Source organism: Emys orbicularis, chromosome 2 (genome assembly GCF_028017835.1).
Source record: "Emys orbicularis isolate rEmyOrb1 chromosome 2, rEmyOrb1.hap1, whole genome shotgun sequence".
Classification (NCBI taxonomy): Eukaryota; Metazoa; Chordata; order Testudines; family Emydidae; genus Emys; species Emys orbicularis.
Genome location: NC_088684.1, coordinates 61,910,101 through 61,927,246, shown reverse-complemented (window position 1 = coordinate 61,927,246; position 17,146 = coordinate 61,910,101). Strand labels below are relative to the sequence as shown.

Below are 17,146 nucleotides of genomic sequence, written 5' to 3'. Positions count from 1 at the left end.
TAGTTAATGCACAGAAATATTGTGTGATTTTTTTTTTCTATGGTGGGTATAACTCTATACTACACAAAAACCTTAGAATTTTTGTTAAAGAAAGGCACACTTTTCTGGGTCTCCAAGTTCTAAAAGTCACAAAATAGTTCATTGTCTCAAAATACTGGAACATTATTATTAGAAAAATTACAGTAACAACATAATGCTGTATTTCTTTGTGAGCAAGGGATTTTCCATTTTGAAGGGGAAGTCAGACAAAAATATTTCTGAAAGTTACATTGTTTGTAATGTTATAGAAGAAGGCAATATTTGTCTTTGCTTAGTTTCTTGGCACCTGGTTTCACTTTTGACAGGTATGATGTCTTTATTATATATGTTTTATCCTTACTTATTTTATTATTACAGCATTCTTGAGCTCTAACTCTAATTCCACCACCTATGATTTATATTAATATATTCTAACATTTTGATAAAAGAGAGCATAGAGCTTCATTGGAAGATGAGACCAGATCTTCTGAAAATGAAAGAAGTTGCCCTTATTTACCTTGATAGGAGTGGTGGCCTTCAGAAATTTGTGGACGATTGCAAACGATATAATGGTACTGTTTGTTCAGTAAACCTTCTATTAATATTGACAGACCAAACAAAGTTAGTTTAAAGAAAAATATACCTTATTTCTATATTTTGTGCTCTGAGACACTTGCATATTGACTCTCTGCTCTTACAGACTCAAAGCAAAGTTATGCTGTCTATCGATTCATTATTTCGATAAATCCTTCTGATATTGCTGAGTTGGATGCAGCTCTTGGCAATCAGATTCTGCACAAACCCATGAAAGCTGCACAGATTTTTCAGTCGGTAAGTGAATTTGTATGTTTACAGAGGCAGAAATGTATTCAACGTTTTAAACCAAATTTTTCTTCGCAAAATCATTTTATTTTTTAATTACAGGTCTGTTTCATAGCTATTAAAACTCTGTCATTAATTGAACAATTACAGACAGAGGCCCAAGTGAGTTTAAACTTTTTACCAGCTTAGATAAAAATAAAGTAATTTTCAAACAATATTAAGTTGTATTTAGAGATCTTTTTGGTGTTAATTTTTCAGTTTTAATTTTCACTTTCATTCAACAGTCCTATCAATCTAAAAAAAAAATAGTTGGAACTTCTTACCCATGCATACTCTGGGTATGAGAAGGTGGATATATGTGACTATGAGCTATTTTCACCTTATTTGGCACGTCCCTGGAATATGTTTTTGTAACTGTGGACCACATTGGGTTTTGTACATGAGTATTTGTCATTTATACTAAACATTTCAAATAAAAAAGATTTTTGTTTTAATGCAACCCTTTTTCTCTCATGAGATTAATATAGTGTTGAAACCAACACACTTGCCTCCTCTGCCAAGTTATGTTCTCAGCCTTTGTGAGTTTCCACTTGATTACATGTCTCAGAGATTTTATATGTCAGAGGGAATAGTGATTGCAATGGGAACTGTAACGAAATACACACAAGGAGCAAGATTCCTTTGTTCTGAGGAAACCTGTCCATTTTCTGAAGGTAAGAAAAAAAATGTAAAATGAGAAAAGTTCTAGACTCAAAAGGTTCTCTGACTGATTAGCCCATTAACTCGAACTCATTATTTACATTAAAATCTAGACAAACTTGGCATTTTCCTGTATAGATTTTTATGTAATTTACTCAAAGGAACTGCATATCCAGGATGCATTTTGATGTAGTGAGAACATCACAACTTTCTGATGTGGTCAAATCTGGTCAGTGGCCAGATTTACACTACAAAGGGTTGCCTGTATACCGGCAAACTCCCCCCCACACACACACACATCCCCTAAGTAGAGACAACTTATACTGGCAAGTTCTTTTGCCAATATAGCTTATAACAGTTCCCTGAACAAAATAAGCTGTACTGATTAAAGGACATTTTTGCCGGTTAACTATGTACACTAGGGGGTTTTGCCTGTATAAAAATGTTGTAAAGACTCATACCCTAACCAATGTTCTTATACCAGCAAAAGTTTCTAGTGAAGACCTGGCCAGTGTCAGACTCCTGCCTATACAGCAGGACTAGATTAGGATTGATTCCTTCACAGCAGTCTAGGACTTGTTAACTTTAATAACTTCTTTGATTTCTATGAGACTATTCTCCCCTGCGTAAAATTACTCTGGTGCTAAAGCTTTTGCAGGATTAACCCCTAAAATTGTTTTTCACAATCATAGTGACTGTGAAGGTATAAAAGAGAAGCTAATTCCCAATGTTAGAATATTCATTTTAGAACACATTGTAATTATGTTTTTAATCAAGAAGACATATATTTATAATAATAAACACAGAGACCTCATGTAGTTTTGAATGGAGCACATAGGGACATATCATCTCTCTGACTGCTTCTCACAAAACCAGGCTAACATGATGAGGTTAAGAATCTGTAATAAGCAATTCTGCCATCCAGTGGTAAAACTACAACCCAGGGGTGGCCAAACTGTGGCTCACGAGCCACATGCGGCTCTTTTACCATTAAATGTGGCTCGCAAACCCCCCTCTCCATTCTCTGCCTACCAGACTGGGAGGGGGCTGCTCAGGACCTCTGCCGTGCAGTGGGGTGGGGGTGGGGGGCTTCTATCCAGCGGGGAGAGGGGTCTCAGGGCATCAGCCCTGCAGGACACACCTGCCGGGGCTTGGGGCTTCAACAGGAGTGGGGTTGAAGCTCTGAGTCCCAGCTCCCAGCAGGTGTGCCCCAGCTCTCAAACTTCTGATGATTGTTGTATGTGGCTCGGAGGGCCAGTACACCATAATTGTTGATTTTTATTTGGTGGCAGGGGGAGAGATTCCCAAGTCATGAGAGAAACATAGAACATTCAATAAAGCTGTTCATCTTAAGAACAGAAAAATTCGACACTTGAGAACTCCTGATTCTCAATTCAATGCTTTACTCACTCTACCACTCTGGTTGGGGGATTAAAATGAAGGCTGTGTGCCATTTTTAAAGAGCCAGGAAGTTTTCAGAGCTTATACTTGTTACCATATAGTAAACTGAAATAAACTGCATTTAAAACCAATTATATATTTTAAGTAAAGTCCATTACAAATTATTATGACTAAATGTGAAGAAATATTTGGCTATATAGTCTATGTAATGCTTTCTATTAGGGTTTAATTATATAAGAGTGCATATCCCTGGAGCTACAGAGTCTGCAACAGTGAGGAATGATTTTGTATGCAGTTTATGTGCTTCACCACTGCGAGAAGACATGAAATTTAGAGTACTTGGTGGTAAGAATTATGTAGTTTTATTTTTAGTTCTAAATTATCTTTCTACTTTTGATACATTTTTATTTACTTAGTTTATTCTTTAAAGAGTAAAGTACCACTCTTAAGAAATATAACATTCTACACTCGTTTATTTTGTAAGATAAACAGCTAGTTGAAATGATAGATGCAAAAACTCTGAGTGCTTTCCAAGGATATTCCAACAACAAACCACATTTCAGGATTCAGTCTTTTACAGTTTTCCTAAGAGGTGAGTAGGCTGTGTATTCATCTATCCTAATATAATTATAAAACTGAATGAGATCTATCTATTTAAACAGAAATGTTTTAGAAATGAATGGTATTCTGTAAAACGGCTTTTTAGTTGGAACAAATCCTTACAGTTTCCTGATATATTCATTTCTCTGGACAAAATGGTGAAAATAATGATAGTTTATATTTAGTTGATTATGTCATTTTTATTTGAAAAGGAATCCCATGTTGTAAGCCAGGCAGTTAAAGACAACACATGTCAAAACATTGGTTCATTCATATTTATTTTGATGTGTTATTTATAGGGCCCTTCCTAATTTATGGCCATGAAAAACACATCACGGATCATGAGATCTGGTCTTCCCCCGTGAAATCTCGTCTTTTGTGTGCTTTTATCCTATACTATGCTGATTTTACAGGGGAGACCAGAGTTTCTCAAATTGGGGGTCCTGACCGGGGGGGGTCACAAGGTTATTTTAGGGGAGATTGTGGAATTGCCACCCTTACTTCTGTGCTGCCTTCAGAGCTTGGCGGGTGGAGAGTGGTGGCTGTTGGCCGGGTGCCAAGCTCTGAAGGCAGTGCTCCACCAGTAGCAGCGCAGAAGTAAGGGTAGCAAATGCCATACCATGTCATCCTTACTTCTGTGCTGCTGCTGGTGGCAGCTCTTCCTTCAGAGCTGGACAGATGGAGAGCGGCGGCTGCTGGCTGGGAGCCCAGCTCTGAAGGTTGCACCACTGTCTGCAGCAGCGCAGAAGTAAGGGTAGCAGTATCACAACCCCCCCCCCCCATACAATAACCTTGCGACCCCCCACAACTCCTTTTTGGGTCAGGACCCCTACAATTACAACACCATGAAATTTCAGATTTAAATAGCTGAAATCATGAAGTTTGCTATCCTTGGACCGTGAAATTGACCAAAATGGACTGCGAATTTGGTAGGGCCCTAGTTACTTAATTAAAATCTCTTGGCCAGTTCAGCATTATCTCACTTTCTGTGTAATTTGTTTCTTCCTCCTTCCTCTGGTTATATTGTTTTGCAGTGGATTAACATTTTTTGTAACATCCTTCCTCAATCTAGCCATTTTCCTTATTTTTTCATGATCTCTGGCTTCTGAGGTTTCTAACTTCCATTGCAAACAATACAGTATTCGGAATGTGAAAATTCAACTACAGGCTCCAAAAAACTAACCTCGTTTTATGACAAAATATTTTTGCAGTATTGTAACCCTTTTCCATTTTTTAAAAATCATTAGTTCTGCTTTGGTGCTTGCTATTTAATGTTTATAAAATTCATCTATTTATATTTATTGAAAATTGTGTATTAATCCATTTACTCCAAAATAACAAGCAACACAACTAAATAGTGATGTTGTATGTGTATTATTACAAAGTAAAGCCTTTGGGCTGAATCCTGTGAGGTAATGTGTGCCCTCAATTTCCATCGGCTTCAGTGGGCACTGACAGGACATAGCATCTCACAGCTCAGGCCCGTACTAGGTTGCACGTAACTTACATTACAAACCTTACCAAAAAACAGTACAGGTTTTGAATGGCATGAACAGAAATTTGAAGGTTTCCAAATATGTTTTTGCATTTTCTTTTAATCTATTTATTCTAGGTCCTTGCTTCTGAAGAAGCATTCTATGTAAGCTTGAAAGCTTGTCTCTCTCACCAACATAAGTTGATCCAATAAAAGATATTACCTCACCAACCTTGTCTTTCTAATCTTCTTTACTAAGGCATGTTGCCATCACATTTACTTGACAATAAATGATCATGAGAACACTGCAAATCTCAGAGCAGAGATCTGAGAATACAAACATTCTCCTTTGTGTTTCAATTCAAAACTAACTGCATTATCCATTTTCTCAACAGAAAATCATCCAGTGGCTCGTCCCACTCACTTCCCTCACCTGCTGCCCTAAAATGTTATAAATTGTCTACATGCATAGTTCTATTCCCATTCTTTAAGGCTGCATTGAATCAAACTGTTGCGTGTGCTGCTTCCCCTAAATTATATTTTCTAATCTGAACCACTAGTTTAACATATAAAAATACTTTATAATCTTAAAGTTTTGGATTTTCTAATAAATCCCTATATTTCCAATGTATATTTATTTTTTCTAGACGAATTGTCGAACAAAATGAAAATAGGAAACAGGTATAGGTTTATAGGAATTCCGGCCTGCATACAAAACTGCTCACAAGTTACAGTCTGTATAGAAGTCAACAGTATACAGCTCTGTAGTCCAGAAGGTAAGACAGCTGTATAGCAAATTAAAATTACTAAAAATAGATATTTTTATTAGATCAAAGGCTTGGCAGTTAGTGCAGTCTGCTAGTACATGGGGATCCAGGTTTGGAAGCCACTTTGGTACTTTCACTCCAGTAATCTTGAGTATGGGCTTGTCCCAATTGGTTTTTTGCCATGATATTGCTGTCACCCAAGAAACACACACAATACTATTGTCCACTTCTCTATTTAGGAAAGTGCAGAACATTATTTATTGATGTGCTTTTCCACTATCATCTTATTTCTAAGCTCTGCTTTTCATTAGAGGGTATTATTTCAGTTCACACCAATGGCAACTGCAACTGGATTTTGCCTCAGGCTTCCAGTCTCCAGCTGTGGCTTTTCTTGGTTGGAGGATTTTGCCTCAGGCTTCCAGTCTCCAGCTGTGGCTTTTCTTGGTTGGAGACCTTTGTCTCACTACCTTCTAATGGGTATTTCCAGGCTGCACAGTCCTCTGCCTTCACTGTGTTATTCCCATCAGAGACAGGCTGCCCAAGCACATCTGCTTACTTTCTCTTCAGAGATGGTTAACAGTGTGACTGCCCACAGTTGTAAGTTACCACACAGTTCTTTCTAAGTAAGTCTATTTTATTAAGATAAAAAGCATTACAGAGAAAACATATTAAAAACAATAAAAGAACCTATATGCATTCTAATAAGCTTACTAGAGGTCACTTCATCCCTAACATGCTCTCTGGCAGAGGCAGTCCTTCAGTACCTCACCAAAGGGGTTTCCTTGTGGTTTCAAGTTCATCACAGCTTTAGCTCAGAACAAGCACACAGTCTTACGGGGCCTCAGTAGGCTGCGTCCTTCCAATCCTCCCCTAAGGATTGGGGCCTGTCTGTTTGCTGGATCTGGAAGAAGGCACTGAGCCTGTTTAAAACCAGGCTATTTAACCAAAAATCTTTTCTTTTTCTGTTGGTCCCTGGAGAATCCAGTTTGAACTACTATATGAGGAACTTACCAGAGGGTAGCTTCACAGGGCCTAATAACTGAAGGAATTACATTACCTCTCCCTCCTCCTAGAGGAGTTACATACAATTCCACAATAACACATACAGAATTGCATTTTTAATACAATGGCCCCCAAAGGTATCAATCCTAACTCAGTAAGATTTAACTTAATTCAATAAAGTTTACCTTAATTCCATAAAGTTTGTCTAGGATGATGCAAATATTGTCAGTCTGTCACAGGTATATTTAGATTGTACCTTAGATGGCCATACAATTTCAATTCATGTACTCGCACTCTTACTCAATATGTATTAGTGGACACAGTGTCCTTTACCTGTTTAATAATAGTAAAACTAACATTTTAAGCTGTTCACAGTCTGAATTTTTGTTACCCTAAAATAAATTCCAAACATACCTTGTTTTTAATTATTTTTTCTGATAATAGGATCTACCTAATGCTGATTTGTTTTAATGATATGAATTGCTCTGTTTAAAAGTGTTGATTAAGATATCCTTTGTTTATATTAGATACTTCTGGTATCAGTGAGAATTTTAAGTATCTGCTCTCCTGGACTTCAAGTTCATGTTGGAGGTTTACAGCCATACTTGCCAACATCTTTGCTTCTCAAGTTGTCCCACCAGGCACTTACAATACTCTTAAACTGTCCATACTGTTGAGTCTAGTCCAGACATGTGACAGAGAGAGAGAGACAGCAGATTACCTGGATCTTTTGATTGTGACCAGTGACACCCTAATAGCAGATAGGTAAATTGACACCTGTATTTTATTTACAAGTACATTTGATTTTAAATAAAAGATTTGCCAAGTTTTTATATAGAGCGGTTTGATATTTTCTCAAAAGGAAAACAGAGTTCACACTTCAAAGTGTATCCTGGGGTTTTACTCAGCAAAATAACTTTTTTTTTTAATAAAGGTTTTACATTTTTGATTTCTGAACTCTCCTTTCCTTTGTCATTTGTGTGCAAGGTCTTCATTATTATACTGCTGAGAGGGAAGCAAACTATGTGATGGTCATGTGGGGCATGTGCAATCTAGTGGCATTAACTGACTGCTGCTTATGTCTATGGTGAAATTTAAGGCTTTGCTTTTAACGAGTAAAGCATTTAATGATCAATCTTCTAATTAACTTGCCGAATTTCTAACACCTACCTGTTTAGCAGAGGCCTAACTATAGTCCTTCTGAAGTTGCTATTGAAAGGACTACAATCTGTGGCTATAAAAGCAAAGATTTGCCCCTCTCAAGCCTTAAGTCACTCTGATATAGCACTTTAGTTTTTTCTAAACTAGCTATTTTCTCAAAAATGTCACACTGTTGTGACCTCCAGTTCAGCTCCATCAGTGATTAACAAGGTCCAAATGGCTGCTGGTATTTTTATCACTGTGTTGTTTGGACTAGGGTTGCCAGGTGTCCAGTTTTTGACCAGAACAGCCGGTCGAAAAGGGACCCTGGCGGCTCCAATCAGCAGCGCTGACCTGGTTGGCGGGGCTAAGGCAAGCTCCCTGCCTGCCCTGGCTCCACGTGGCTCCTGGAAGCGACGGGCATATCCCTGCAGCCCCTGGGAGCAGATGTGATCAGGGAAGCTCCGCATGCTGCCCCCACCCCGAGCGCCGCCTCCGCAGCTCTCATTGGCAGGGAACTGTGGCCAATAGGAGCTGTGGGGGCAGCACCTTCAGGTGTGGGCAGTGCGCACCGTGCAGAGCTGGCTGGCCATGCCGCCACCTAGGGTCCAGACATGGTGCCTGCTCCCAGGAGCTGTGCAGAGCAGAGCTGTGCCTTAGCACCGCTGCGCCACTGGCCAGGAGCTGCCTGAGGTAAACGCTGTCTGGCCAGAGCCCACACCTCAATCTCCCCCTCAGGCCTTTACTAATTACAGTAACTTATACAATATATATATATATAATAACAAAGTACCTTACAAATCTCATCTCAGATACTTATATGGTCCCTTTTACTGTAATATCTAAGCATCGCCCAATATTTAAATGCCTTTAATCCTCACAACACTCCTGTGAGGTAAAGAAGTACTATTATCCCCATTTTGCAGTTGGAGAATTGAGGCACAGAGAGACTAAGAACTAGATTGCTAAACTTATTTAGGTGCCTAAATACCTTTAAAAATCAGGGTGTTAAGTGACTTGTCCAAAGTCACACAGGAAATTTTTGGCAGAGCACGAATTTGAACTTTGGTCTCCAACCAATACTCTAACCACTGGACCATCCTTCTTAGCCTCTCCTGTCTCTCATGCTTTATTATGCTGAGTTTTGCCTGGCATGGATGCCACACCATGTCATTTATTAATACTGGGACAAAGCCCACCTCCACCATTTGCAAGCATGAGCAATAGAATCAATGTGGTTCCACTGCATGTGGGAGGCAATGTTTGGGCTGACCACTCTGCATGCCCTAGAACATAGCTCAGTAGGGGAGGGCCCTGCACCCATGCCTCAGAGTCTTTAGGTCCACTACTGTGTAAATCCACACACCTGTCCCCGGTCACCATACATGAGGCAAAATGGTTAGTAGAGGCTTGATCCTGCACTCTTTAAAGTCAATGGTAAAACTTCTATTGCCTTCAATGGGGCAGAATCAGGCACTAGCAATGTGGGAAGATAATTCAATCTCTCCTCTGACCCAATTCAGAATTTTGCCTTGTATGCTAGACCAATTTAAGAATATTAAATTAGAATACAGCTGGAAGTTATGCTTCTTCATGTAGTTAGTGCTACTAGAAGGAAACTATTAAAGATAAATAGGAGCAACTATTTCAAATACTGCCCCTTTTGTGGTTGTGTATAAGAAACCCTGGGTTTTATCTTAGTATTCAGAAATATTTTATACTCCTATAAAATGATTTTATTTTTTATTTTTTTTAAGTGCTCTACCTTATTCAAATGAAATTCCAATGTGTGTGCTTTTAATACCGATTTTATAAATACAATTAGTTTTTGTAAAAGGAAAATAATTTAACTATATTTTTTGCAGGTGTTGCAAATTGCTGACAATTATTTTTATCCTAGGCTTTTGAATTACAGTGTTTGTCTTGTAGCCCGTGGCATACGGCACCCAGCATCTAATGACATTTTTCCTACTGTGTCCAAAGATAAGCATGGAACTGGAACTGCTAGCATTCAGGCGTGCAGTGCTCTGCTGGCCAAAGGTGGTATCTGCTTCATAGGAGATTTGTTGTCACATAAAAAGGATAAACTTGAACTTCTGCAGTCAGGTAACCAGTACAAAGCCACTTTGCATACACTGAGCAATCAGAAGAGGGGAGAAATCAGTGCTAGAGGAGAGACAAGTAGAGCCAGGCCTCAACACTCGGAGAGATGGGACCACCAGGCCTCGAGGAAGCTAGTTTCTACAATTTGTCCAGGGGCCTTTAAATCCTAACTGCAACCCTACTCTCATGCACTCTTGACAGGGATGTTATAATTTCTCACTAACTGCTGAGAAAATGACCTTCTCGGTCATCAGAAAACCTCATATATGCCATAGATAGGGAGAAAAGTGAGTGGATATTAACAGTACTGGGGAAGAGTAGTGAGATTTTTACATGAATGGATCTTAAAGCAAGGCATGATAGGATCACAGACTTACTAGGGCAGAAGAGGTACCTTCTACATTAACTACTTAAATTATAGAAAACTAGCTTATGCAGGATACAAGTCCTGGCAATAGAGAGCCCTCAAATTATATTTAGGAGTTCATGCAAGCACATTTTAGCATGGCGTGGCAAGTTTTAGAGAGAAAGCCTGTTTTTGAAGATGGAGCACTCCTTTGTCTGTATCACAGCTATAGTAGTTTAAACAAAGCAAAACAACATAACCCTCTCTGTGTTTTAATTTACGTACAGACCAAGGGTGGCACCTTAGCGTTAGTTAGTTTACCAATAGCCTGCAGCGTTACACAGTCTTGTATACACCTAGCTAACTGAATTGGTTTTATGTAAGTGAAAGTTTTTGCAAAGAGGACTAGATGGCATACTCTTTCCACAGGGATATGAAAATCTTTAGCTGGAGAGTACAAAGGTTCTTGCATGCATAAGCATTTTCTCCACCCCCCTACACTAAATGCATTATGATTACTTTTACATTTTTGCATCAGTTACTTTGAAGAGATCCTGACTTTTCCATAAAAACTAAGTGCAGTATGTAATTGGAATTATCTTCAGACCCTATAACTAGGATTGGACATTTAATGTTACATTACAGTAGTTTAATTTAAGTAACATGTATTGTTTGACCTGATAGTGCTGGAGAGCAGAACCACTACAGTATTTATTCCTGGAAAGAAGTATGGAGAAGATGTTGACCAGCACGTTATCCTTCCAGTTCAGACCAGTTTCTGGACTTTTGTAGATGAGGATGTGTCGTCCAAAAAATATGTACAAAAGGATAATACTCTAATTGGCAAGTTGGTAAGACATATACTTTGTTATGGCAAAGTTATGTAACAAGTCTGGAGATGTAGACAATTCTACATGTAAAACAATGGAGACCAACACAAAGAGGTGACATCTCTGCACAAGCCACAGTGAAGTCACTTTAAAGCTCATATCCTCTAAAAATAGACCAGCTTTTCTAAACATGAAGCCTTTGTTTATTCAAGGGTTTTATGTTGCTCCTACAGCCTCTGAACAAACAGGATTGTAGAGTGAGACATTGGACTACCCTATTTTCCCCCCACAATAGTAATTTCACTCAAAATACCTTTGCACTTGCACAGCTATCAGAGAGGGCTAGAGCCTGTCATTTTCTCTACAGTATACTCAGAAGTAAATTGATTTTTTTCTGTTTGAAAAATAAGCGGTTGAGCTTTTCAGTCATATTGCTTTGGGTTTTATTCTGTTTAGGACTTGAGATCAATAGCAGCTAACCTTATAGATGCTTTTGGGCTTTTGATACACTGCAATGAATTATCTTGCCAACTAGCTCTTCCTCTTTTGGATCACATCATGAAAAAAGCCATTGATCCAGAAGAAGTACCTTATACCATCTCCCAGCAGTTCAGAACACAAGATTATGAAGAGGTAACTAGCTATAGTTCAGAACAAAATTGTATTTGATAATTTAACACTATTACTTAGCATGATGTGGTTTTCCTGAGATGACTTGTATACTTCCAGCCATGCAGATATTCACTTACTATTCCATGCCCCCTTGTGGTCTCACTGAAGTCAATATGAGTTTTGCCATTATTTTCACTGATAAAATCAATTTCCCATCTATAAATTAGTGGGTGTTTTCTGAAAATTTATCTAGCGGGGATAGCACCCTCTTTGTATCCGTTCCACAAAGCACCACCTCAGGACTTAATACTACAACAAAAGATTTAATCATGTTATTTCCAGAAGAACCACTTTCTGAGGGCACGGGGATGTGTGTACCTCTTCCAGGAAGGAGAATGCAGGTATATATTAGTGGAGTATAAGCAAAACACTAGTGACCATTTAATACTTTTTTAAAAATGGAAAACAAAAAAGGCTGACTTATTAAAATTCACAGCAGCCTAATTGTGCAGGATGGACAATATACTTATGGTCCAACTCCATAGTGACCTGATGCACATTTGATACCCTAATACAATATTCATGTTCCTCCACCACTCAAGGCACTTCAAAACGTAAAACTTTAATTGCAATTAATCTGATTTCACCCTAAATCACAGTAAGAAAATGTCTATTAGCGGGAAAAATAGCATCTTTCAAAAAGTAATGGATATGCTGACAAGCAACTTCATTTTGTATCTTCTATGTACCAGGTTGCTTTTTGGGAGTTCTACACTAATTTTTAAACACTACTGACATATCACTGGCTACCACTGGCATCAGGAGGTACACAGCTCCTTTGTTGTTCAGTCAGAGATTCTCGTGATAGCAGTACAAGTTCCAGCGATAGCAGATGCTCAGTAAATAAGTTCAACCTGCCACTGTCTGGCTGACAGCTAGTACTTAAAATTTAAACTAGAGGTAATCTGACTGTCCAGTGCAACGAAATCAGCAACAGGTATCCCAAGATAGTGACCAACAATATGGGGAACTATTTTTAAATCAATTTTTGGTTAACTATTATTTGCATTCAAGGGGATAGAAATTGGGTTTTAGAAGTTTAACCCTGAAACATCATCCAAATTCAGATCTGGTACAAGCAAGTTCATTTCCAGTGACCTCACCCCCTGCCACCACAACTGAATTTGGCCCAGAGTTTCATAATTATAGGCTAACAAACAAAACATGCACAACTAATGTCCTAAAATACATGTATAGATTAAAAATAAGGATAGCATGCAAATTTGAGCATTGACAGTAACAAAACTCTTATGTTCAGAGTTCTAAACCCTTCTCATACTAAAATTAATGTGTTTTGTACACATTTGAAGTCATTTATATACTCCTTTTAAGAGCCAAATTATTAAACTCCATTTGTTCGCTTAGTTTTTGAAACAATAGTGTTGGTAAATGTAATTTTTAAAAAAGTAGATCCAGTATGCAGTGTGGACAAGATTAGAAGCTATTAGTATAGTGCATGTTTATTTCAGTACACTAGAGAATATTTATTTAAAATGATTGAGAGAGTTTCTAGCATATTTGTTTAAATTTACTAGATTAGTGAACAAATTACTTGTTTCTACACCTGAGACATAGCCATATTGCTGTGTAAATGGTCATAATCCTTTCTAAAAATTGTGTTAATATGGAAAATATTGTCTAGATATATTAATACTATGCAACTGATGTTATGAGTAGCAAAATGAGCTTTGGGTGTAAGTTTTCAACAGTATTCCTTAAATATTTAAAATTTATGCTGTTTTTAGCTTATTGTATTTGCTAAGAATTTGCAAGTAGAACTCAGTTCAGAAGCAGAAAGACTCATTCATGGCTACTACCTAGCAAGTCGCAGAGTCAGAACAGATTCTATTCATGGATCAAAACTATCAACATCTGCACTGAAAATCCTGTACGTTTTAATTTTCCTAATTAAATTGCTTAACTTCTTCATGCCTCAAATTCTTCATCTGTAAAAATGGTACTAGTGCTTGCCTACTTGAGAGTTGAGGCTTTTTTTTATTATTAAATAAAAACGGAGATCTTTGGATACAAGATCCTTCAAGTTTTCAGTATAGGGCAGGGGGCCACATCTGAGTATAGAAATTGTATGGCAGGCCATGAATGCTCACAAAATTGGGGGTTGGGATGTGGAAGGGGGTGAGGGCTCTGGGGTGGGGCCAGAAATGAGAAGTTCAGGGTATGGGAGGGGGCTCTGGACTGGGGCAGGGGGTTGGGTGAGGGCTCCAGCTGGGGGTGTGGGCTCTGGGGTGGGGCTGGGTAATGAGGGGTTGGGGGTGGAGGAGAGTGCTCTGGGCTGGGACCGAGGGGCTCAGAGGGCAGAAGGGGGATCAGGGCTAGGGCAGGGGTGCAGGAGGGGCTCACAGATGCGGGCTCCAGGTGGCGTTTACCTCAAGCAAATTGCAGAAGCAGCAACGTGTCCCCCCTCCAGCTCCTACGCGGAGGCGCAGCCAGGCAGCTCCACACACTGCCCCATCCGCAGGTGCTGCACCTGCAGCTCCCATTGGCCAGGAACCCCAGCCAATGGGAGTTGCACAGGTGGCGCTTGGGGCAGGAGCAGCGTGCAGAGCCCCCTAGCTGCCCCAAGTGTAGGAGCCAGAGGTGGGATATGTCGCTGCTTCCTGGAGACGTGCGGAACCGGGTAAGCCCCGGACCCTGCTCCCCAGCAAGAGCCAGATTAAAACATCTGAAGGGCCGGTTGTAGCCCCCAGGCTGTAGTTTGCCCCTCCCAGGTCTAGGTCCTGTACAGTAGTTTACATAGTATTTATAGTTGTAGGATGTTCAGAGTTCCTGAATTTATCTTGGAATATCTTCAGAAATCTCTATTTGAATAAACTTATTTGCTCATTTGCCAAGCATGAAAAATAAGGGCTATTTAAAAGCCAAACCTCGCCCTTAAAGTAATTAGCACTGAAACAAATCTACAACAACAATAAAGAAATTGAGTTGATTGTTGCACTATCCTTAATTCCTTAGTGCTTGAGCAATGCAATAATTATGGTCCCCTACTAGTTTCATACAACATGAGAGAGTTGTATAACATTCATTCTCAGACTATTGTGGGACAAGTGATGCACAAAATAGTTGTGTACATATTTGGCTGTGATAGAACAAACAGTATGTAACTTTGCTCACTTGAAATCATTTGAGTATGCCCCTAGTGTATTTAAACCTATAAAACTTGGGTATGGTATGGAAAATAAACTATAGTGGTGCTACTGATTACATAAAAAGCTGACTATAGTGGCAGTCAGTGCATACACATGTATTTTGTGTAATATACTTTTCTGAGACCCTGGCGTTTTTGTCTTTTAGGGTTTCATTGTCTAAAGCACACACTAAGCTGAGTTTAAGGAAGAAAGTACTTGAGGAAGATGTATTGATTGCTGTCTTGTTATTTGAATCATCTCTCACTTTAAAACATGGTAAAAATAATTATGTTTTAACTGACTGGTCGTTTGTTAGTTGAGTATTAGGTCTAAATGTGTAGATATTTTATATTTAATGTTAAAAGTGACCCAATATAAACACAATTAAACTAGATCAAAGATGCAATCAAGTTTGAATTAAGGCATCTCAAATTTGGATATAAATATCTGTGTTTTCTTAGTTAAAGCACCATTTCCATGCTAAGAGTAAAGTAGCAAAGTTGACGTGATAGGGACAGAATGCTAAAGAGCAAAACACCACTCTGAGAAGCAAGAATTATTTTGGCTGTACCTGGCTTCTCAGACAACATTTACAGCTTTCCTCATACTCATTTCCTTATTAGAAGACTGGATCTACCAAAGACAATCTAGATACCATTAATATGTCAGGAGCTTAATATTGATTAATTCAAGTTTATGGCATAGCATTACATTTCAAAGGCAATAAGCACCAACCATTTTAGACTTAAATCAATTTTTCTTCTCTATATTAATAAGTAAGTTATAACAGTAGAGGGTAATAATCCCAAGATTTTTTTTCCAAACAAGATCTGATATATTATACGGTTAGGAAAAATTCCTTCTCACCTAGGAATTTCCTGTCATGAGTCCTGATCCTGCAATGATTTCCCTGCGGATCCCTCTGGCAGTAGAAGTCACTAAAGGATCTGAGTGTCAGAACCTATATGTGCAAGAGCTTAATGGAGTATCTTACACGCCTCTTGGAATTTCAAGACAGATTGGTATTGAGCTGAACCAAATTCAAACCAGAAGTGTAAATCTCACATCTGATACCAAACCCCCAGGAAAATAAATTTATTTATATATATATATATATATATTTTAAATAGAGACAGAAAATTTGAGAACGAGGTAGAAATATTATTTTATAAGATGTGGTTAGTGTTCATTTCATAAGTCATCCTTTCAAATGTCACTAAAATGAAGCAGAACAGTTGGCCAAGAGGATTTTCCAGGAATGTATGGAATCTATTAACAACATTTTCAATTCAATTCTTCTTTGTGTAGGTGCCTCTGTATTTTGTGTGGCTCCAAATGCAGTGTTTCCATTTGACCTCATTGATGAAAACTCTCTGCAGCAAAGAGATGTTTATCTGATGCAGTGCCACCAGCAACTGTTACAGTTTATTGCCACATATGGCCCTGGAACACATGTTACCACTAGTGAAGAATAAAGAACCCATTCTGAAAGCAGAGCTTGTTCCTATTTCATCATAAAGTTGGGATTTTTTTTGGAAAATGTAAAAACAAATTTAATAAGTTTTAGAGTATTGCTACTGCAAAATGTATATGAAAGTTGATGTTTTATGAAATTGCTACTCCTACGGATAAAAGTTTGTAGCCAACTCGAAATTAAACGATATTGCACATTAAGTTTCTCAGACTTAGCATATCACTAGACTGGTGGCTTCTCAAAGCTGTGACCTCTAAAGATAAGATGACCCAGGGAAGAAAAGCAAAGCACCATACTCATGCTGCTGTAAATACTAAGTAGGTGACAATGCTCACACTCCCACAACTATTAAAATGTACCCAGTGAATGGTAATGAGAAACTTATATTGGGAATAAGAGGAAAACAAAAGTTTAAATAAAAATGGTTTAAAAAATAACCAATGCTGTCAAATGGCTTATAAACTAAAAGGTAGTTTGTAGAACAATTTATTCAGAGTCTAGTGATTAAACTTTACCAACTTTGTCTGCATTCTGTGGGCTTTTTTGCTGCTGCAATTCAACGACATACAATGTCACAAGTACTTCATAAAAACTGTACATGTGTATGTTTAAAAACATTTAGTATGTACAACTATATTTTTCATTCAGACAC

General features: G+C 38.4%; 1 protein-coding gene and 1 long non-coding RNA gene across 2 annotated transcripts in view; one reads left to right on the top strand and one right to left on the bottom strand.

The window, feature by feature from the left end:
• LOC135873363 (uncharacterized) overlaps positions 1-17,146 on the bottom strand; it is a 28,683-nt gene that overhangs the window by 1,486 nt on the left and 10,051 nt on the right. The gene's annotated exons all lie outside the window — the stretch shown is intronic.
• On the top strand, positions 491-17,057 carry MCMDC2 (minichromosome maintenance domain containing 2). Its single transcript, XM_065397801.1, has 14 exons — positions 491-590; positions 719-849; positions 943-1,002; positions 1,358-1,553; positions 3,163-3,285; positions 3,425-3,532; positions 5,662-5,790; positions 7,311-7,548; positions 9,824-10,029; positions 11,057-11,223; positions 11,659-11,835; positions 13,620-13,762; positions 15,187-15,296; positions 16,329-17,057. The coding sequence occupies exons 1-14, from the start codon at positions 491-493 to the stop codon at positions 16,493-16,495; spliced, it is 2,055 nt and encodes a 684-aa protein (XP_065253873.1). The 3' UTR covers positions 16,496-17,057.

Excerpts from the sequence above, each read along its gene's own strand:
- MCMDC2 (XM_065397801.1), top strand. The coding sequence starts at position 491 with ATGAGACCAGATCTTCTGAAAATGAAAGAAGTTGCCCTTATTTACCTT. Across the intron at positions 591-718 it reads CGATTGCAAACGATATAATG|ACTCAAAGCAAAGTTATGCT; the intron begins GTACTGTTTGTT and ends CTGCTCTTACAG. Across the intron at positions 850-942 it reads CTGCACAGATTTTTCAGTCG|GTCTGTTTCATAGCTATTAA; the intron begins GTAAGTGAATTT and ends TTTTAATTACAG.